The sequence below is a fragment of the Sprattus sprattus genome (genome assembly GCF_963457725.1).
Source record: "Sprattus sprattus genome assembly, chromosome: 3".
NCBI lineage: Eukaryota > Metazoa > Chordata > Actinopteri > Clupeiformes > Clupeidae > Sprattus > Sprattus sprattus.
In genome coordinates, this window is record NC_137922.1 from 32,906,398 (window position 1) to 32,928,127 (window position 21,730).

The 21,730-nt window shown below is 46.9% G+C and overlaps 1 protein-coding gene across 1 annotated transcript in view; it reads right to left on the minus strand.

Annotated features, from left to right (window-relative positions):
* The window catches only part of ift140 (intraflagellar transport 140 homolog (Chlamydomonas)), a gene marked incomplete at both ends in the record, with an annotated part of 41,413 nt that extends 20,037 nt beyond the window's left edge, over nucleotides 1-21,376 (minus strand). The window contains 18 exons of the mRNA XM_080833934.1: nucleotides 2,609-2,796; nucleotides 3,358-3,393; nucleotides 3,899-4,030; nucleotides 11,048-11,183; nucleotides 11,428-11,549; nucleotides 11,677-11,794; nucleotides 11,964-12,091; nucleotides 12,592-12,683; nucleotides 17,009-17,081; nucleotides 17,700-17,903; nucleotides 18,344-18,483; nucleotides 18,579-18,685; nucleotides 18,853-18,944; nucleotides 19,814-19,989; nucleotides 20,146-20,276; nucleotides 20,590-20,711; nucleotides 20,893-21,117; nucleotides 21,230-21,376. Of these exons, the coding sequence (XP_080690060.1) occupies nucleotides 2,609-2,796; nucleotides 3,358-3,393; nucleotides 3,899-4,030; nucleotides 11,048-11,183; nucleotides 11,428-11,549; nucleotides 11,677-11,794; nucleotides 11,964-12,091; nucleotides 12,592-12,683; nucleotides 17,009-17,081; nucleotides 17,700-17,903; nucleotides 18,344-18,483; nucleotides 18,579-18,685; nucleotides 18,853-18,944; nucleotides 19,814-19,989; nucleotides 20,146-20,276; nucleotides 20,590-20,711; nucleotides 20,893-21,117; nucleotides 21,230-21,376 (2,369 nt within the window). The remainder of the gene's footprint in view (nucleotides 1-2,608; nucleotides 2,797-3,357; nucleotides 3,394-3,898; nucleotides 4,031-11,047; nucleotides 11,184-11,427; nucleotides 11,550-11,676; nucleotides 11,795-11,963; nucleotides 12,092-12,591; nucleotides 12,684-17,008; nucleotides 17,082-17,699; nucleotides 17,904-18,343; nucleotides 18,484-18,578; nucleotides 18,686-18,852; nucleotides 18,945-19,813; nucleotides 19,990-20,145; nucleotides 20,277-20,589; nucleotides 20,712-20,892; nucleotides 21,118-21,229) is intronic.
* Between the last annotated feature and the right edge of the window lie 354 nt (nucleotides 21,377-21,730).

The following is a 21,730-nucleotide window of genomic DNA, read 5'->3' on the forward strand; positions in this document are numbered from 1 at the left end:
GGACCCTGTCATGGCCAGCCCAATTTCGAGACCTGAATCCCATAAAAAAAACTCTGAAATGTGATCAAGAGGAATATGGATGGTCACAAGCCATGAAAAGAAGCCGAGCTGCTTGAATTCTTGCGCCAGGAGTAGCATAAAGTCACCCAACGGCAATGTGAAAGACTGGTGGAGAGCATGCCAAGACACATGAAAGTTGTGATTTTAAATCAAGGTTATTCCACCAAATATTGATTTCTGAACTCTTCCTAAGTTAAAGCATTAGTATTGTGTAGTTTAAAAATGAATATGAGCTTGTTTTCTTTGCATTATTCGAGATCTGAAGACACTGCATCTTTTTTGCTATTTTGACCAATTGTCATTTTTCTGCAAATAAGTTATCTAAATGACAATATTTGTATTTGAAATTTGGTAGGAATGTTGCCAGTAGGTTATAGAATAAAACTAAAATGTACATTTTACTTTAACACATACCAATAAATAGTAAAACCAGAGAAACTGATAATTTTGAAGTGGTCTCTTAATTTTTTCCGCGGCTGTATATAAATGGTTATTGTCATGTATTGGTTGACTTTCTTGTCCATGTCAATGAAACGGTATTCAACTTATGTCAAAAGAATAACTAAATCCTATTTTATGTGCTTTATGGCATACTAAGTTAAATAACTGTCAAGGTATATGACACAAAGCATTATTATTGGAAACTACGTTTGGTGCACCAAAGTGTATGAGAGAATAGATTAACTTTAATTATTAATGAAATAGTTCTTTTAAATTGTTTTATTCTCACACTTGCACACCACCTTTTGTTGGTTTGATTCAAATGTTCTCCATCTACATGACAGGGCTGCAGTTGATCACCACTGACCATTGTTCCTCATGTAGCATTTCAAACAAACAAAAACATGCTCAAGGATATGGTGCACAAACAAGAATGTTGCTGTACATTTCAGATGTCAAACCCCTCTAGCTGAATGGCCGGTGACTGCTTGTGTGTGTGTGTGTGTGTGTGTGTGTGTGTGTGTGCGCGCGAGACTGAGTGAGTGAGTGTGTTTCAAGGACAGTCTGAATTACAGGAAGTGGCTCTGGGCTGAAGACGCACACACATTCACATCCATGGTAATGACACAAAAAAGCTGAAATATTAACACACAGTGTGCACATGTGTTGGCGTGTATGTGTGGATGTCAGGTGAAAATGTATTAAATGGCCATTAAATGGCTTTTAAATGGCTTATTTCGCAACTCTGACCGCCCATAACATACACCAATGAGAAGAACCATCAGCCAATACACGCCTGAAGTCTACCAGTGTGTAAGAATGTGTGCGCATGACCAAGGGGAATGGGAGCCTGTCCTGAAGCGGTCATCACTGCTTCCAGAGAGTGTGACTTCGGATATGAATCTCTCTCCTCCACTGAAACTGGGAATGTGTGTGTGTGTGTGTGTGTCTCTCCGTGTGTGTGCGTGTGAAACAATGCAGCTGGTACGTGCTCATCCACATGTATGCCAGGGCATCTGACGCAGACACACTTATTAACGATGTAACTCTCTCCCTCATGTCCACATCAGTGTCTCTCTCACTGTGGCACACACACACACACACACACACACACACACACACACACACACACACACACACATTCAAACACACACAGACACACACATCCCCTCCCTGACCTATTTCAGTGCATGACCAATAGCACTGTGAGAGGATGTATGTGTGACGCTCTGTGTGTTTATAAAAGCACATCCCTTCACCCCTAAATTTATCCTGCCGTATACACACACTGACACACACACACACACACACACACACACACCCACACACACACACACACCTTCAACAACAGTAAGGAACTACCAAGCACCACCAACCACCTTGTCCTCTATGATACAAAAGCCATACATGACAATTTTGATTAAGAGCTTTATAAAATGCAATACTTCTATCCCAATATATCAGAACAAACTGGTGACCCTCTGGGGTCATGGTTAACAATACCAGTTGATCAAACTGACTACCCGCCTTCCTCCAAACTATTCCCACCATCAGTGTATGTCAATGGGAAGGGTGTGGAGGTGCAGTAAGACAGACAGGCCATGGCTATCATGCCAGCTAGCACTTCTCTCCCTGCCTTCACAATACACTGGGCACAGACACCACACATCCTATGCATCTGTGTGTGTGTGTGTGTGTGTGTGTGTACGTGTACGTGTGTGTGTACGTGTGTGTGTACGTGTATTGTCTTTTCAACATTTAAAGATGTCCATTAAGGATATCCATGACAACTTAGTTCAAAAATTAATATCAAAAAGCTGTGAACACTGACATGCAAAAGCCCAGCTTTGACTACAGCAGGAAAGAAAAAAGTTAATAAAAAGTTAAAAAGTCATATTCTGATTCATGCCTAACTCTTCCCTCTAAGTCTGGTCTCATGCCCTGACGTAATAGCCACACATCAGTCAGTATTATTCAACAAATCTATTTAAAATTCTATTAGATTTAATACAATACAGTACCCTTGGTGTGTGTGTGTGTGTGTGTGTGTGTGTGTGTGTGTGTGTGTGTGTTAGTAGTGTGTGTGTGTGTATGTCTGGATGCCTACCTTTTGATGAGTTTGATAGCTTTGAAGGCCTCGTCCATGTCTGAAATGGTGAGGTAGAAGCTGAAGTTGAGCAGTGCGTCTCTGGTGGGCTTGTCACAGTTCTCCAGCCCGGTGAAGTCTCGTAGGGCACGCCGCACCACCATCTGAGGGGCCGCGCTGGGCTCCCCCCCTGCAGAGCCCTCCCCAGGCTAGGGGATAGGGATGGAGGGAACTTAGCAACATTTGGTCTACTATGTGAACTAGACCCATAATCTACACTCTGTTTCCTCAGTACAAACTACGTTTCGAATTTGTTTACATTTCAACATTGTGTACATTGTGAGGTACATGAAAATGGAATGCTATTTGGTACTAATTTCCCTTTTAAAAACTGTTCTTAAACAAGAACGTAGGAGAAGATCTTAAGAACTTCTACAAAAGGAATGGGGAGAGGTCTTAAAGAGTGAAGAAAGGGATTATAGAGTGTAGTATGAACAGAAGTATTGGAACAAGTCTGTGTCGATTCAGGTATGTATTTGGTTTGATTTGTAATGGGCAATGTTGAGACAGGGGATGGTGATGATACTCGCTGGTTGTGCTTGTTGTACTGTGCCTCTTTCAGTGAGGTCTGTGCTGATGTGGTTTTGTGAACATTGTCACTTAAATAAGATGAGTCTAATGGGGAGGAGGAGAGAGGGAGGGAGAGAGAGGGAGGAGGAGAGAGGGAGCAGGGAGAGCTGGCGGAGAAGTGAGGCTTGCCTCATACTCACAACAGGGAGGAGAAGCCCACCCCTCCGAAACAAGAGCTGCAGTAGCACAATGAATGCATGAGTGAGGGAGGAAGAGAGAGAGAGAGAGAGAGAGAGAGAGAGAGATGGCAGAACATAGAAGAAAAAGAGTAACAGCGTGTGATGAGAAAAAAAAAAGAAAGAGTCTTGTTTTGCAGACGTGAAAATGGTAGAAAAAAAAAGGAAAAATGAAAAACCTCCTAATGAAACGGAGAAAGCAGAGACATATCTAACAGCTGGTGCAGTAGTGGGGATGCATATTCATCTGGACCTTGCAAGCAGAGCAGCGAGGCTTTCTGTCTTAGCGCATGTGGAGATACTAGAGTGGCTAAGCCCTTGCTTATCTGTGTAGCAGCGGTCCATTGCTTTACGATTATGCTTCACCTGTGTGGCAGAAATCAATTCCTCTTCCCAAACATGGAGTATTGTAGTAGGGATAAAGGGAACCTCTTTGTTTTGGCAGTCTAGTAGTAGAACACTGCTTTAATCACTCTTACTTTCAGGACACATAAGTCCCTCTTACCTTACACGTGTAGTAGTAGTAGGGTGCATCCAGGGCCAGTAGTGCTTGCAGACCAGCTGGTTTAGCGGCAGCTTCTTGCAATAGGAGGCCATGCTCCTGGGTCACAAAGAACGTAACTACCAGGAAATCAGCCTATAAGAGAGTAGAGAACCAGCCAATTAAAATAGCAGAGAGGATCACAAACCTACACCCATGTAAAAGTTAATGTAAGAAAGAATGCATCACTGTGGTCAAAGACTCTTTCACACAGAATCAGACTGAATTTGAACCATGGAGGTATTATATAGACTTGGAGAGAGTGAGAAAGTACCACCCCATTAATCTCAATGGCCATGGCTATTCTAGTTACTTTAGCCCAGGCCAGTGAGGTGCCACATTACAGATGGCCACATTAGTATTTTTTTTATGCAGATGTTCCTGCCATGAAAAGTAAGATTCTATATCGTTCCTACTGACCGCCAGAGCCGGTGCTTACAGCACATGGATGTTATCACACGGTACGTGCAGGTCGAGACTTAATAACAACAAAGTCAAACGTGACCTGGGTGACGTCACCCGTTGACCCCGTGACAGGGGTTAAAACACCGGTGGACCCAGGAAGCTATCTCTTTTACTTCTCGCATTTGCGTTTGCAGGTTTGGAGATTGTTTGTAGACTGAAGCGCCGAAGTTTCGTTACCTTTTGGTTGGGGCCGTGATTTCACCCCCCAAGAGACTGCGTTTTGGTTATCTGGATTATATTTATTTTCACTGTTTATTTCGCCGTTGCGCCGCCTTTAAAGAGTGCTCTCGCTCGTTGGGGCTGGCTGCTGGCCCTCCGAAGTGGTGTGTTGATTCTGATTTGGTTGCTTGCAGGCTTAGTCTAGCCTAGCCTGTTGACCCTTGTTATTTTTTTTTATAAACTAATAATAACATTGTTGGGGTGCTCACGCCCCTGGGTGTTTTTTGGCCTTGGTTGTCTTTTTTAGTAAAGACTAAAGAATACTGTTGGGGTGCTCTCGCCCCTGGGTGTCTTGGGGCCTTGGTCATCTCTTTGTTTTGTAAGACAAGAAATACTGTTGGGGTGCTCTCGCCCCTGGGTGCCTTGTGGCCTTGGTTGTCTTTTTATATTAAAGGTGCATTAAGGATTAATAGCTATTCGCTAAAGGTATGCTAGCAGCTAAAACTAACGAAATCTCTTGAAATTTGACATTATGACAAACTAATTACTCAACGACTGTCCTTACACAGTCAAACATCAATCATGTGCAACACAAGACTAAGCAAGACGGCAAATAAGCTACTTACTAGATCGGCAGAAGGTAATCAAAGTCAGGTCGGCGGGCATCGGCAGGCAAAACTACAGAAGGCAGTTATATGCCTATCGACCCTGCTATGCCATTGGCACGGACGCAATTCTCCATATTAAAAGTCATTGTAGCGCCCCAATTTTTTTTAAGCTGTTATTTTAAGGTTAAACTGCTTATCCTAACCCTAATCCTGAAGCATAATTGTTGCATATTGTGCCTTTAAGACTAGAAATACTGTTGGGGTGTGCTCGTCCTTGTGTTCTGTTGCCACCTAGCTCTTTCATTTTGCGTTAGCTATTGATAACGTAGACTTTGTTATCATTATATTGATTCTGATTTTGGTTGCTTGCAGGCTTAGTCTAGCCTAGCCTGTTGACCCTTGTTATTTTTTTGTAAACTACTAATAACATTGTTGGGGTGCTCACGCCCCTGGGTGTTTTGTGGCCTTGGTTGTCTTTTTTAGTTAAGACTAAAGAATACTGTTGGGGTGCTCTCGCCCCTGGGTGTCTTGGGGCCTTGGTTATCTCTTTGTTTTGTAAGACAAGAAATACTGTTGGGGTGCTCTCGCCCCTGGGTGCCTTGTGGCCTTGGTTGTCTTTTTATATTAAGACTAGAAATACTGTTGGGGTGCTCTCGCCCCTGGGTGTCTTGTGGCCTTGGTTGTCTTTTTATATTAAGACTAAAGATACTGTGGTGGTGCTGTCGCCCCTGGGTGTCTTGTAACCTTGGTTATCTGTTTGTTTTTGTCTTTATGTATTAAGACTAAAAATACTGTGGTGGTGCTCTCGCCCCTGGGTGTCTTGTGGCCTTGGTTGTCTTTTTTAGTTAAGACTAAAAAATACTGTGGTGGTGCTCTCGCCCCTGGGTGCCTTGTGGCCTTGGTTGTCTTTTTATATTAAGACAAGAAATACTGTTGGGGTGCTCTCGCCCCTGTCCTCTCTCGTCAGCTTGTCCTGTCCGGTGCCTTTGCCTGACTGGTTGACATGGAGTATCTTCACTGCTGCCGGGTGAATCTCGAGATGGAAGACGGGCATCGCGAGTGCCCCTCCTGTCTGGGTCTCGGCCACTTACAGCAGGGCTCGACCGACCTTGCCTGCGCTGACTGCATGTGCAGCATGGAGGCACGGACTGCCAGGCTTGCGCTGGTGGCTGCGCCACAGGAAGCTTCCCTGACCCCGGTGGGGCAGGGAGCCGTGTCTACTGCAGCGACAGTGCCCAGCAGGAGCCATGGGGTGGCCTCACGCCCCGCCTTCAAGGCACATGACTCGCGCTCGGTCCCTTTGGCGGCGAAGGTCCGCAGGATGTCTGCTGACTCGGAGGAGATGAAGGCCCTGTTGGCTCGCCTTCCACCTCCGGCGGACGGTGGTAACCCTGCGGCTGACCAGCAGCCCACGCGCACGCCACCGCCTCCCAATCTGTCACCGGCCGCCTGCGGCCTGTACGAGGTGTCCATCCTGGCTTCGGAGAGCATGGACTATGATGGGTCTGGGGCCACTGACTCTGCCTCCCAGACTGGCTCCCGGGCCACCAGCCATGGCTCAGTGGCGGAGCGTGGGCGCTCCACCATTCAGCCCGATTTGAAGGCCGCACTGGCCCGCACTGGACTCGACCCCGGCGAGCCAGCCTCAGCAGAGCACCTTCTCTAGAAGCTCCACGCAACCCTCCGCGTTGGCCGTGCCGCCCTCGGCCCCCTACATCCAAGAGCTTCAGAGATGCTGGACGGACCCCAGGCGTTTTTCGCACCTCCCACGCGAGTGCAGGGCTCTGGCGAACATGCAGGATGCCCCTGCGTATGGCCTCCAGCAGATGCCCAACATCGAGCCGTCTATGGCGGCATTGGTCCTGTCCCCCAACGAGGCTCTGCGCCCAGACGCTAGGTGCCCCCAAGCTCAGTGCCGCCAGGGGGCCCGCGCCGGCGCGGCAATTTCGGACGCCGCGATATCGGCCACGTACCCGCCAGGACTCAGGGCGGGCCGAGGACTCAAGGCGGGCCGGGGACTTTCGCCGGCCCCACACATCTCGGGCCCGCGGCGCCGCTCCCTCCACCCAACCAGCCCCTCGTCGCACCTATGATGACCGCCGGGGGCGATCTGGACGACGCTGACGTCGTCACGCCGGCGGCGGCCACTTTTCCAGCGAGCAGCTCCGACGCTGGAGAGAGCTGACCTCGGACCCCTGGGTGCTGTTGACCCTCGAAGAAGGTTACCGCATCCAGTTCGACCGCCGACCGCCGAGATTCCAAGGGGTCCGGACCACCACCGTGGCCTGCCCAGAGGAGGCCCTCGTCCTCCGGCAAGAGATCTACAGCCTCCTGGAGAAGGGTGCCATCTCTCGAGTCGAGCGGAGCAAACGGCTAGGTGGGTTTTACTCCGATTATTTTCTTGTCCCGAGGAAAGACGGCGGTATACGCCCTATACGGGACCTGAGGGCTTTGAACTGCCATCTGAAGATCCTACGGTTTCACATTCCCCGGCGGCGGCATTGGCGCCGCTCCAGGCCCAGGGCTTGCGCATCCTGCCCTACCTGGACGACTGGCTGATATACTCCCGGTCGGAGGCCCAGGCCCGCTCCGATGTCGCACATGTGCTCTCGCATGTTGCGGAGCTGGGGCTCAGGGTCAACCTGAAGAAGAGTTTGTTGGTTCCAAGCCAGGAGTCTGTTTCTCAGTATCCACCTGGACTCAAGGTCGTTGAGGGCTACTGTCTCTCCGGCCAGGATCGCCGGCATCCACCGGCTGCTCGGACGCTTCAGGCGTGGCAGGTCACTCTCCCTCAGGTCCTTCCAGCGCCTCCTCGGCATGCTGACCGCTGCCTCTTCTCTGGTTCCGCTAGGGCTGCTGGAACTGCGCCCGCTCCAGAGGTGGCTGAACGACCTCCGCCTCCACCCTGCCTTGCACGGGCACAGGCTGGTCAAGGTCTCCTACACCTGCGACAAGCTCCTCCGTCCTTGGAGGCAGAGGGCTTACCTCCCGCAGGGTGTCCCCTGGCTGCCGTCCCTTCCCGGCGGGAGGTCGTCACCACGGACGCCTCCCTGGAAGGAGGGGGTGCGGTCTGGCAGTGCCAGACGGCCAGAGGCCGCTGGAATTCTCTGCAGCGGCGGCAGCACATCAATGTGTTGGAGCTGCAGGCTGTCTTTCTCGGCCTGCAACGCTTCCTCACGGGCCTGGCCGGCAGACACGTTTTGGTGAGGTCCGACAATTGCACGGTGGTGTACTACATCAACCACCAGGGTGGCACCAAGTCCCTCCAGTGCTTGAGAGTGGCCCAGCGTCTGCTGCAGTGGGCCCATCGTCGTCTCCTGAGCCTCCGGGCCGCGTATTTGCCAGGGGCCGCCAACAGTGCAGCGGATCTGCTGTCCCGGCGGGGCCCCGATCCCGGGGAGTGGCGGCTCAACCCAGCGGTGGTCCTCGCCATCTGGGACCGCTTTGGCAGGGCAGAGGTGGACCTCTTTGCTTGCAAGGAATTGACACACTGCCCCTTGTGGTTCAGTGTCCACGGCCCCAGTCCCCTGGGCCAGGAGGCACTGGCACACGCGTGGCCGCGGCGACGGCTTTATGCGCTTCCCCCGCTACCACCGTTTGTGCAGACTCTCCACAGAGTTATGGTGGACCGTCATTCGCTTCTGCTGGTGGCTCCTCGATGGCCGGGGAGAGTGTGGTTTCCTCAGCTGCTACAGCTTTTGAACAGAGACCCCTGGTGCCTGCCGATGAGGCAGGATCTTCTGTCTCAGCTGGGGGGCCAGATCTGGCACCCGGGTCCGGCCAGGATGCAGCTCTGGGTTTGGCCCTTTGCGAGACGGCGGTGGTCAACACGTTTGCCAGCTCGAGGGCGCCCTCCAACAATGCCCTCTACGCCAACCGGTGGAGGCTATTCTCCGATTGGTGCCTGGCGCTGGGCTTGGAGCCTACACGCTGCCCCCTGCCTACCATTCTGCGGTTCCTCCAGTCACTGTTTGACAAGGGTCTGGCACCTTCCACCATCAAGGTGTACGCTGCTGCCATCTCCGCACATCATGCCAGGGTCGACGGACGTACTGTGGGATCCCTTCCTTTGGTGGCTCGCTTCCTCCGGGGCACTCTCCGTCTGAGGCCCCCCCGGCGGGCCCGGGTGCCCACGTGGGATCTGCCTTTGGTGCTGCAGGCTCTCTGTGGTGCGCCATTTGAGCCCTTGCTGACAGCAGATGTTGCATGGCTCTCCATGAAGACGGCGTTCCTTCTGGCTATTACATCTGCCAAGCGCATTGGGGAATTGCACGCGCTGTCGGTTAGTGGGGACTGCCTGCAGTGGCACCCCGGCGACAGTGGGGTCAATCTGTGGCCTAACCCCTCTTCCTGCCGAAGACCCTCTCTTCCGGCTTTGTTAATCAGCCTCTCAGCCTGTCTGCGTTGCAGCAGATCAGGGGGAGAGGTCAGAACCTTTATGCCCTGTTCGTGCCCTAAGGATGTACGTGTCTCGTACTGAGGGCTTCCGTCTGAGTGATGCCCTGTTCCTGTGCCACACCGGACCGAGGAGGGGCCTGGCACTCTCTAGGCAGAGACTGTCCAAGTGGATAGTGGAGGCCATACGGCATGCCTACGGGCACAGTGGCTCCGCGGTTCCTCGGGATGTCCGGGCGCACTCCACTCGTGGTATGGCGGCCTCCCGTGCTTCGCTGAGGGGCGTGCCCCTCTCTGACATTTGCAGCGCTGCCTCCTGGGCGTCCAGCTGTACGTTCACGTGGTTTTACAGGATTAATGTTGTCCCTCATAATCCTTTCCCGCTGGCGGTGGTTCCTGGCCCGTCCCAGCAACACTGGGTACGGGTAGGCACTCCTCGTGACTTTGTTGGTATTGGTCATCCATGTGCTGTAAGCACCGCCTCTGGCGGTCAGTAGGAACGATATAGAACGATGGTTATGTATATAACCACGGTTCTATGAGTTCCGGATGACCGCCAGAGCCTTGGCAGTCACTCAGAGTCTATGCGAAAAGACTTGCCAAGAGATAGCTTCCTGGGTCCACCGGTGTTTTAACCCCTGTCACGGGGTCACCGGGTGACGTCACCCAGGTCACGTTTGACTTTGTTGTTATTAAGTCTCGACCTGCACGTACCGTGTGATAACATCCATGAGCTGTAAGCACGGCCTCTGGCGGTCATCCGGAACTCATAGAACCGTGGTTATATACATAACCATCGTTCTATTTCGTTTCTACTGACCACCAGAGGCGGTGCTTTAAGCACTGGATGTCATTCACGTTTACGTGTATGACATCCAGTGCCTAAAGCACCACCTCTGGCGGTCATCCGAAACTCATAGAACCATGGTTACATACGTAACCTAGCGGTTCATGCACAACGTCAGTGTAGGACACGAGTGTGCCAAGGCTAATACCTTTTGGCCCGTACTATTATATTGACCTTTAATATGTATATGTATAAATATAAATATAGCGGTATGGGAAGTAATAAAGACATAATTATGTCATGGTGTCAAGTTGAGTAATTTATACGTAGGTGATATGGTTTTGACTGCTAATGAAGAAAACCCTCTAAAACGTCTTACGATTTAATGAGGCTACCTGTTGTTGCAAAATGTTCCCCTACCAGCTAACCATAGATATAACCTTGAACCGCTTCAAGACTATGCGTGTTCTTTGTAATTGTCAGCAGTGGCAGTTTTCAACATCCACCAATCGGCATAGACGACACACACTATTAGCGCCTATTGTCATGTGTTACGAGGTGCTAACTGTAATTGGCTTTTCATAGACATGGTGCACATGGTCCGACATTTCTAAAGATGTTAGCAGGCAATTTGAATGCTAACTGGCTGAAACTAAGCCTCCAAATCCAGACCCCCTGATTTGAATTGGCATAGTGTACCTTCTGTGATTGGCTGTCTTGGTGGAGGTCAGAGTTCACAGGTGCAGCCTCACAGACAAACAGACGTGGCTCAGTCTCATCCCAGAACTGAGAGATGGGGCAGCGTCCGCTCAGGTCAGCCTCCATACACCGATTCCTGACACACACACACACACACACACACACACACACACACACACACACACACACACACACACACACACACACACACACACACACACACACACACACACACACACGCGCACACACACACACACACACACACACACACACACACGCTGTTTATAATCTTTTTTTGCAATAGAAACCAAGCTTATTCCTGTGACTGTACATGCAAAAGAGGTAGGTAATGTAATGTGCAGATGATCCTCTACACATACCTCTCACTATCCTCTGTCTGGGAGAGGCCACTGGGAGGTCTCCCAGTGAAGAAGTCAAAATGTGTAATCGTGTCCATCTCCACGTCATAGAAATACACTTTGTGATCTGGTCTGCCATTCACCTGCACACACATACGCACACACAAGGGTTACACAATCAGTGTTGCTTCCGTGTCTACTGACACACACTAACATCTTTCGATCTGTACAACATGTGTGACTGTGAGGGAGTCTGTTGTGAGCACTGACCTGAGTGACCAAGACGCTAACCTGGTTTCCACTTGCGTTGCATTTAACTGAGCACAAGGCTCCCAGGTTAGGGATCAAATCCTTCAGACCTTTAGCATTACACATTGGCTTTGCTTCCCTGAAGACACACACACACACACACACACACACACACACACACAGACACAGACACACAGACACAGACACACACACACACAAATCTCCATCATATAACCACACATCATCATACGTCATTGTGTTACTGTGTTGTATGTTTTAAATGCTGTGAGTATGCTGTGCACGCGTACCTTCGTGTCAGGTCAAACACTCTAACATGAGCCGTGTCTGTGCCCACAGCCAGGTAGGATTTGCACACACTGAGCAACACTGGGTTCCCTTCTGCTTCAGAGAACGTCAACAACTGCTTCACTGTACCCTGCGACACATGCAAACATTTATCACACCATGGAGAGAGCAGATGAGGACAACAAAGAGACAGTGCTGTGTGTGTATGTGTGTATGTGTGTATGTGTTGATGTGTGTATTTGTGTGTATGTGTGTATGTGTGTGTATGCATGGATGTGTGTGTATGTGTGTATGTGTGTGTGTGAGTATGTTTGGATGTGTGTATGTGTGTGTATGTGGGTATTTGTGTGTATGTGTGGATGTGTGTATGCGTGTGTATGTGTTGGTGTGTGGGTATGTGTGTATGTGTGTATGTGTGTGTGTGTGTGTATGTGTGTATGTATGTGTGTATGTGTGTATGTGTGTATGTGTGCATGTGTATATGTGTGTGTGTATGTGTGTGTGTGTATATGTGTGTATGTGTGAATGTGTGGATGTGTGTGTGTGTGTGTGTGTGTGTGTGTGTGTGTGTGTATGTATGTGTATGTGTGTATGCGTGCAAATGAGTGTGTATTCGTGGATGCGTCTCACCTGTGGAGTGCGGACCTGCACCCTGTTGGGCTCCACTGTGTAGATGTTCTCCTCATGAATGGCCAGAGCTGGAGACTCACACGGGAACGAACCTGAGAGAGGAGAGGACAGCTTGGGATCCATCAATTTGCTTTTCATTCACTCATCCCTCCTGATCTGGCAGGATTACATGCAGTCTTTGGTAAGATTGTTGAGAACTGAAGGTGGAGTTATAACATGTAATCTGACTGGACTACTGATAAAAGGGGAATCTGAATCAATGTAATGGTAATCATCTTTTTTTCCATTCAGGACAAAGTCCAAATACCGTATCCCTGTAATTATACACAGACGTGATCGTATCTTACAGTGCCCTCCACAATTATTGGCACCCTTAGTGAATGTGAGCAAAACAGGCTATGAAAAAATATGTCTTTGCTGTTTATCCTCTTGGTCTTTCACTAAAAATATTCACAAAAATCTTACCATTTCATTGAAGTAAAATTATTGAAAGAAAAATAAAATGTTGACGTTAAATAAATATTATTCTCCAAAACAGGTGTGCCACAATTATTGCCACCCCTTCATTTAATGTTTTGAGCAGCCCCCGTTTGCCAAGATAACAGCTCTGAGTCTTCTCCTATAATGCGTGATGAGGTTGGTGAACACATGGCACGGGATCTGAGACCATTTCTACATACAGATTCTCTCCAGATTCTTCAGATTCTTAGGCCAACACTTGTAGACTCGGCTTCAGCTCTTTCCACAGATTTTCTATGGGGTTTAGGTCGGGGGACTGTGATGGCCATGGCAAAACCTTTATTCTGCGGTCGGTGAACAATTTTTGTGTTGATTTTGATGTGTTTTCGGATCATTGTCCTGCTAGAAGGTCCCCAACCAGGCCCATTTGAAGCTTCCTAGAGGGGGCTGTTAGGTTTTCATTTAATATCTGCTGGTATTTGATGGAGTCCATGATGACATGTATCCTTACACGATGTCCAGGGCCTTTGGAACAAAAACAGCCCCACAACATCAAAGATCCGCCACCATACTTCACATTGGGTATGAGGTGCTTTTCTGTACGGCTATCTTTCTGTCTACGCCAAACCCACCTTTGATGTTTGTTGCTAAAAAGCTTTATTTTGCATCTGACCATATAACTCGGTCCATTGAAAGTCTGACTTACATTTGGTAAACTGTAGGCGCTTTAGTTTGTTGTTGCTCGACAGCAGAGGCTTTTTTCTGGCAACCACCCAAAACAACTTGTGGTGATGTAGGTGGCGTCCAGGGGCGGAGTGGCCATCGGGAGAACCGGGACTTTTCCCGCTGGGCCGGTCGGCCAATGAACTCACGTGAATCAGCCTGCAGGCCGGCCTTCGCAGCCGTGTCAAGTGTATGAGCGGCCCATTGAGTTGTCGTGTCCGTCAAATCTTGGTAGCGTTAAAATCTCCAATTTCTCCAAGAGTTAAACAGTGTATTGGTCCAACCACTATTTATAGCACTTTTTGTCTCTCTTCATCTCACTCACGGTGGGTGTTAAACTCACTTTCATTAATCTAGCCTACTGATTTTTCTTTAGCCTCCTATGTTGATGTCATTATTTTTATTCAGACGCTACTTTCATGACCATAAATATAAATTGGCCAGCGATTTAATTCGTTTTTTTGTTCATAAATTAATTTACAATGGTCGGAGCAGAGGCTCATGGGAAATGCATATCGTTCTGCCTTTATCAAGTGAACGTAGGGAGTTAAATTAGCGGCTATCAGGGAGAGAGAGCAGGTGAAGCAGACCTGATGGAGGGACATAAGAGAAAGGAGAAAGGAGGGGCCAAAAAGCCAGACTGAAAAAGAAGCGGATGCTGGAGGAGAGTGCATCAAAATGTACAAGAATTACGGATTTATTCAACCAGCCGTCAACTAGTGATGCGAGTGAGTTGACAGGACACATTGTTGCGAATTAGCATAACATTTGAGCCAATACGGGACGCGATTTGTTCCGTATTTTCATAAATGTACATGTATATACAAATACACGTCTGTCACCCACACATCAACACTAAATCTAACAATAATTGTTTGTGTAGTTGATATATGGGAGGTGGAGGGGATGGGTTGGGCCAGCTTTGGGCACGTTGTGGGCCGGTGGTGGGCCGGTGCAGTCAGAATAGTCCCGGTGGATTTTTGTGTCCCACTCCGCCCCTGGTGGCGTCTGATGGTAGTTCTGGAGACTTTCTGACCCCAGGACTTAATTTACCTCTGCAATTCTCCAGCTGTGATCCTTGGATATTCTTTTGCCAGTCAAACCATCCTCTTCACGATGCGCCGGGTCAATTTACAGATAGGTCCTCTATCAGGCTGATTCCCATACATCTCCTGTCGCTCTGAACTTCTTAACTATTGCCCTGATTGTGGAAAGGGGTATTTTCAACTGTTTATATATTTTCTTATATCCTTTTCCGGATTTCAGCAGCTCAACAACTATTTGTTGCACTTCCACACTGTGTTCTTTGGTCTCTCCCATCTTGATTAATGACTTAGTTTTTTTTGGCTGTGTCACCTCATATTAATACCCGAATGAGACAGGAAGAGATGGTTGACCCCTTAAGAGTTTCTAATCAAACAGGTGAACTTAAAAATGTAAAACATGACGGGTAATATACTTCACTTAGATTTTAATTATAAGATTTTCTAGGGGTGCCAATAATTGTGGCACCCATGTTTTGGGGGAAAATATTTTATTTAATGTCAAAAAAAGTAAATTCTTTAATGAAAAGGTAAGAATTTTGTGAATATTTTGACTGAAAGACCAAGAGGATGAACAGCAAAGACACATTTTCAGGGGTTAAAGCAAAAAAAAATCCTGAGCCTGAACTTTTTTTCTATGTGGGTGAGTGCGGGGGGGGGGGGGGGGGGGGGTCGTCCTGTGGTGAGGACACATTTACAGGGTCAAAAAAATAAACAATCAAACAAAAAACATTTAGAAATGAATGATGGCAGATTATGGTGGGACTTTTGAAACTGCAATCCCAAGAGGGTCAGCAATACTCCACCTCACTACAATATGGTACTAACACATGTCGCATTTACGATTTCTTTTGATATCAAGTTTTGCTGCTAAGCTTTGTCCTTGGAAGATTTCAAGATGACCTACAATCACAAGGTGACATGTTATAAGGGTATGTGAAATTCAGTCAGTGAAAGAAGATTTGATTTGCAACCATTTCATTGAGGATTTATGAAAAATGACAGTGATTCACTTTTTAAACCGTTAAAGAGCAACAGTGAGCTGTAGAATGTAGTTTTATATTGCAACATTTCCATAATTACTTCGTTCAGAAGAAATAATCGTATAATAAAATATACATCTTTTATTCTAGCATACAGTAGCCTTATTGCTGAGGCATTGGCTATATTCATGTTCCTGCCTGGCAAGTGTTGCGTTTTTACTGCGTTGTATCTTCAACAAAAAAACGAACGAGGACATTGTCCAGGTTCTTGTTGGTTCGTCGACATTTAAGGAAAACTTTAGCTTTTCCGATATACGTCTTTTAAACTCTGGTGTTATGCCATGTGTGTTAAAATAGCTGGCATGCTGATTGGATATTGACAGTTTAGTCAAAGCAATTTTGTCTTCAGCTATTTTTTGGCATAAATTCACCAGGGGTTGGGCGAGCTTGCATGGATTGTGTTCTGCGATGAACGTGCACACGCATATTTTCAGGGCACATTAACGGTCAGTTATTGATGCCGGTACATCAGATGTGGTTGTTGCTCCCGGTAAAAGCGTTGTGTGTTGGATAGCACGAACAGCTGCTCTACGAGCGGGGTCTAACTAACTCATAAGTGGAAGCACTGGAAGCACCTTTTTCCCGCTAGTTGCATACAGTAGCTTTATACAGTTCGCTTACCGTCCTTCCCTATCTCTTCTATCCATGCCCAGCGCCATTTCTTTTTCAATCCTTCATCAACTAGGAGGGCATCTTCCCAAGGATTCTTGAATTTACTCTGCTTCGGTGTAACAGTATCTCTAGTACTTTGGCATCTACGTAGGCAGAGCTATACAGAAAGGTCGGTGGTGAAAGCACATTTTCCCAGACCCGCCCTAATCTACTTCTGATTGGCTAATGATGTTCTTTTGACAGCCTGAGAGTTGTGCTTTTTTTCATATCATTGGCAGACGAACTCATAAACTCGAAAGTAATGGTGATGATAACGAGTTTTCAATATGAAAAAAAAATATATTATACTTTTTTCCCGCAGACAAACGCTGCACGCCGGAAATCCGGCACGGTGCCGGAATACTTTAATCCCTGCATTTTTTCATAGCCTGTTTTGCCCGTATTCACTAAGGGTGCCAATAATTGTGGAGGGCACTGTAAGTTTAATGATGAGCGTGTACTCCTGTGTTGCGCAGAACTGTTCACAGAATGTGTTACCTGTGTTGCGTAGAGCTGGTCCTGCAGGCTCATACACCATCACATATTTCCCATTCCAAACAGTTACACAGTCCTGTAGGAATAAGATAGAGATTTCAGACACACAAACCATGTTTGGATGTCACTTTAAGACTTCTGAACTAAATGAGAGGAGATTATGATCTAAAATGATAAAAACATCTGCACAGTTATCTACAACCAACGAAACATTTAGGGTTTTACAACACACTCTGCCCAACAAACTTTGTGTCGTCATAATTTAAGGTCTCTTTTGACTGAGTATATGCGACGTATGCAGCTTGAAAGGATATATGTACACTGGACTTCATCAGATCTATCTATCTGAACCAAAGGCAAAAGAAGTGACCCAGTACAAACAGGATGGGTTTCTAAGGATTAACATACGGCTTATTGGGATAGTCAATATTCTGTAGACACTACAAACTCTTAATCTTAACCATCATGCTTTAGGCTAAACCAATAAAAAGAGGCAACTACATGAGCAGCAGCAACTTTCCCTCTTTCTTAATCAACTATCAGGTATAATGCAACTACACAGTCAATGAATCAATATCAGCAAGTTCATATAAATTGAAAATGTAATCATATTATTCTCTTGATACAATACTCTAAAGGCTACTACAAGTTTAAAAGTTACTATAATCATCTGATGATGTTGTGACTGGTTTACCTTGGCAACCTGCACTGCCCGAACATGTGTATCTGTGCGGAGCGTGAGGTACGTGTCGGTGCTGAAATACGCCAGGCTGATGGTGTTGGGCGTGAGCTGCACTGCTGCCACCTGCTGGCTGAAGTGGGAACACATGAGCTGCTCAGACAGGATTTGCACTGAGGTGCCAGTGCACACTGCCAGCAACCACAGACTGGAGCCCCACTGAGACAGAGAGAAAGAGAGAGGAGGGGACGAAATATGAAGGGGATTAGGGGGATTGGGGGAGAAGAAAACAGGGAAAGGAAAACAGACAGAGGAATGAGAGAGGAGGCACAAGGCCATTATTTAGTTTGAGTGAGGAACCTAAAGTTTAGTTACTTTTGTAACTTTGGATTTCTGTACCTGTGGCCTAGGTTACAACAAATACACCACTGACTGTAGCTTTAGCTAAGGTATCCTAAAGTAAAATGGGCCTGCAGCTAAGGAACAAGAACATCCTGTAGCTGATGTCAACTGAGGTGAGCTCATTAATCTGATGACTTCCAAGAGTACCCGTGCCTAAATTAATGGAATAGTGCCAATCACAGTTACCCTGCGTATAAGTACTTCAGTTGTGCCAGATGTGGGTTACCGCGTCGTTCTAGATCATGTCACATCAGTACCTGCAGCTGATGAATGTTTCCCTCCACTTCTGTAGGAGTCTGTAGTTTCCACTGAGTTGTAGAGTCTCCTTTGGAATTAGCTGTTGTGACCATCCGCCAGAGAGCAACACGGCCCTTACTGGTCCCAGCAGCAAGGATTTCTGATGAATGATGATAAAATCAGACAGGTAAAAAACCTATTGGATCTGATGTCAGCATGCCTATCAGAATATCTGTGCTTGTGTTGGTTTTGTACCTTTAGCTGGGCAGTACGACACACAGTTCAACAGCTCTCCTTTCTCAAAACCCAAGTTCTCCTCCAAAGACAGAATATAATTATCATCCTTCTCCAAATCCCATAGCCTGTAATGTACAGAAGACATTACATATAAGGAAACCAAACCATGGACACACAAACCCACAAGAGCTCCAACTGAGAGTAAAGTAGTCTTAGACACAATTCATCCCATTTAAGTCATAAAACAGAGGATGTGTAGGTCAGAAGGGAGAGGCTGTGGGGGAAACCTCACCTGATGAGGGCTTCCCCTGCAGCTGTGATCAGCAGGCCACTCTCTGTCCACAAGATGTCTATATTCTGACCAGTTCTTCCACTCAGCTTCACCTGCACACACACACACACACACAAGCCACAACACACACAACGTAATTTACTGGTCAACACTGACTAGTGTGACATTTAAAGGTGAAATATCAAATTCAAATGAGTAGATACTCCTCTGCTAGCTAACAGCATTGGGCTTATCAACATTGATGGGTTTATAAATGGCTAGGTTTCCATCCAACTCATTCGGCTACTTTACAGCTCATTCATGAACATTCACCCAAAGGAAGGTCTGTACACAAATCCATCCACTGTATTATGCTTATCAAAAATGGATGCTCTCCTAATAAAGGGAGGAGTTGTTAACAGCTGTGGGTTCAAAACTTGAGGTTTTCAGGGCAACTTTAACGAAAACACGTAATACATTCTCAACAAATGCTATTTGATGTGAATAAATATTGCGTATTTTGTGTTTATAATTCTGAATGCAATAACAGAGATATGGTGTGTGCATAGATGTTTTAATCATGGCTGATATGGAACTCTGAATTTCAGTACTAAATGTGGATGACTGTGTGTGTGTGTGTGTGTGTGTGTGTGTGTGTGTGTGTGTGTGTGTGTGTGTGTGTGTGTGTGTGTGTGTGTGTGTGTGTGTGTGTGTGAGTAAATGTGCAAAAGAGACGTGCTGGAGTAAGTCATGCTGAGCTTGTGTATGCATATCTGTTTGTGTGTGTGTGTGCATGTGAGAGTGGTTTAGCATCCATCAGCCTTAGTCGCATTATACCCTATGCAAGTTAATCCACCCCCTTTCAGCAAATACATTTCTTATTTGGCTCAGCTGTCAGTTTTGTTCCCAGGCACCTGAATCTAAATTGAACTTCTAATTCACTCACTGGATCACAGTAAGTGGGATTCTAGTGGATGCTCACCTTGCTTAGCTCATGAGCGCCACCATCTGGCATGAGACTGAACTGTGCGAGCATGAGGGTGTCTGTGACTACAGCCAGCACTGTCTTCTGCTCTACGTACACCAGCTTTTGCACTGCACCCTCTACCGTGAGCATGCACACACTGCGTCCACGTTCATCAACACTGTAAACAGAACCTTCAACACACGAACACATACCCACACACACACACACACACACACACACACACACACACACACACACACAAACACACACACAAGGCATATGATTAGATTTAAAAAAGAAAAACTTTGTTTACTATCTGAGCTCATGAAAACGAGTGGCCCACTTACCATCAGCTGTACTGCAGTATAGTTGAAGTGTGTCCTGTCGCGGAGGTCCTTTCCCTGCCTTCTTCCAGTTAAACATGTCTAGAGCATTCTCATCACCACTGACTGCTGCACGGGCCAGCAGTGCCACATCTCTACACACACACACACACACACACACACACACACACACACACACACACACACACACACACACACACAAATAGAATCACTATCCCACATAAACGGAGTAAGGAGTTCAGGGTCTAATTTGTAATCTGGTTCCAGCAATAAGCACGGATGTACAAGGTTTCAAACGATCAATGTAGAACAATAAAACGGTTAGTGACAATTTGGAATCATATTGGAGGTTGTGATAATGAATTTAAAGAATAATGTTAGCTGTTAACAGCTTATATTCAATGTCTTAATGAAGCACATGAATGTAAATGATGTCTGTGAACTCACTCTGTGGGAGCAGTTGGTCTGTAGATGCAGCAGGTAAGAGGCTTGCCATACTCATGCTTCACAACATGAGTCCCCTGAAATCTGCCTCTGGCATCTACCTTCCATAGAGCCAGCACTCCAGCCTACATATAGACAACACACACACACACACACAATTGTCTTGCCATTGACTGTTCCAAGAAGAAGACGTGTAGTTGAAGTAAATCAAAAGCTTCCCTTGCATACCGGTCATGTTTTAATAGTGTACACAAAGAAGTTAAAGGTGACTGTCTTCAATGTGTGTGTGAGTGTGTGTTTACTGACCTGATCACCTGTGACCAGTCTTCCTCCACTGTGGCTCCACTCCAGCAGTGTGATGCATGCAGTGTGTGTGTTCTGTGGCAGAGGTATAGTTTCTCCTGTAGGGTGTGTGAGCAGCGCCACCTCTCCAGTCTCCCATCCCACACACAGCACAGGCTTACTAGGATGCCAGTTCAGCACGGATGGGCTGCAGCTTCGCTCAATTCTACACAGCTCTGCATGCTCACCCTTCACAGAAACACACACAGTATAGCTGTCAATTGCCAGATAGAGAGCTCAAACAGTAACTTAATTGTAACTGATATAATAGGCCATTACGGGCTAGTTATTCTTAACTTACATGCTGTTGGTAGACGTTGACGCTACCTCCGGTGTCTGGACTAACAGATCCTACAGCAAGCACGGGTTGAGTAGAGTGCCAAGCTATAAGGAAAGGTGTGCCACTGCTCTCCGGAGCCTCGATCCGGTGGTCAAAATACACTGCCATCTCTAAGTTATAAAATTGAGATGTTAATGACTGAACAACTATATTAGTAGGTTACTATTCAGAATATGTAACAGTTAGCCTGATTTTCATAACCAGGCGTTTCCTTCAGTCAAAATAAGGCTACTTGGTTATGCTACTTTATGAGAGCAGTCAGAAAATTAGCCATCGAACGGCTACCAAGAAATGTTTTTCGAATTAGCTATCAGATGGCTAGCCTGATGCCTAGTAACGTTAGCATGGAGCAACAGGTCAATTTAATAGTGAGCTCAGTGTAGCCATGATCTATCTTTTCAGTTTCTAGAGCAAATAGGAGGCAGAACGAGTGTAATTTATGGACTAACTATAACATTAATT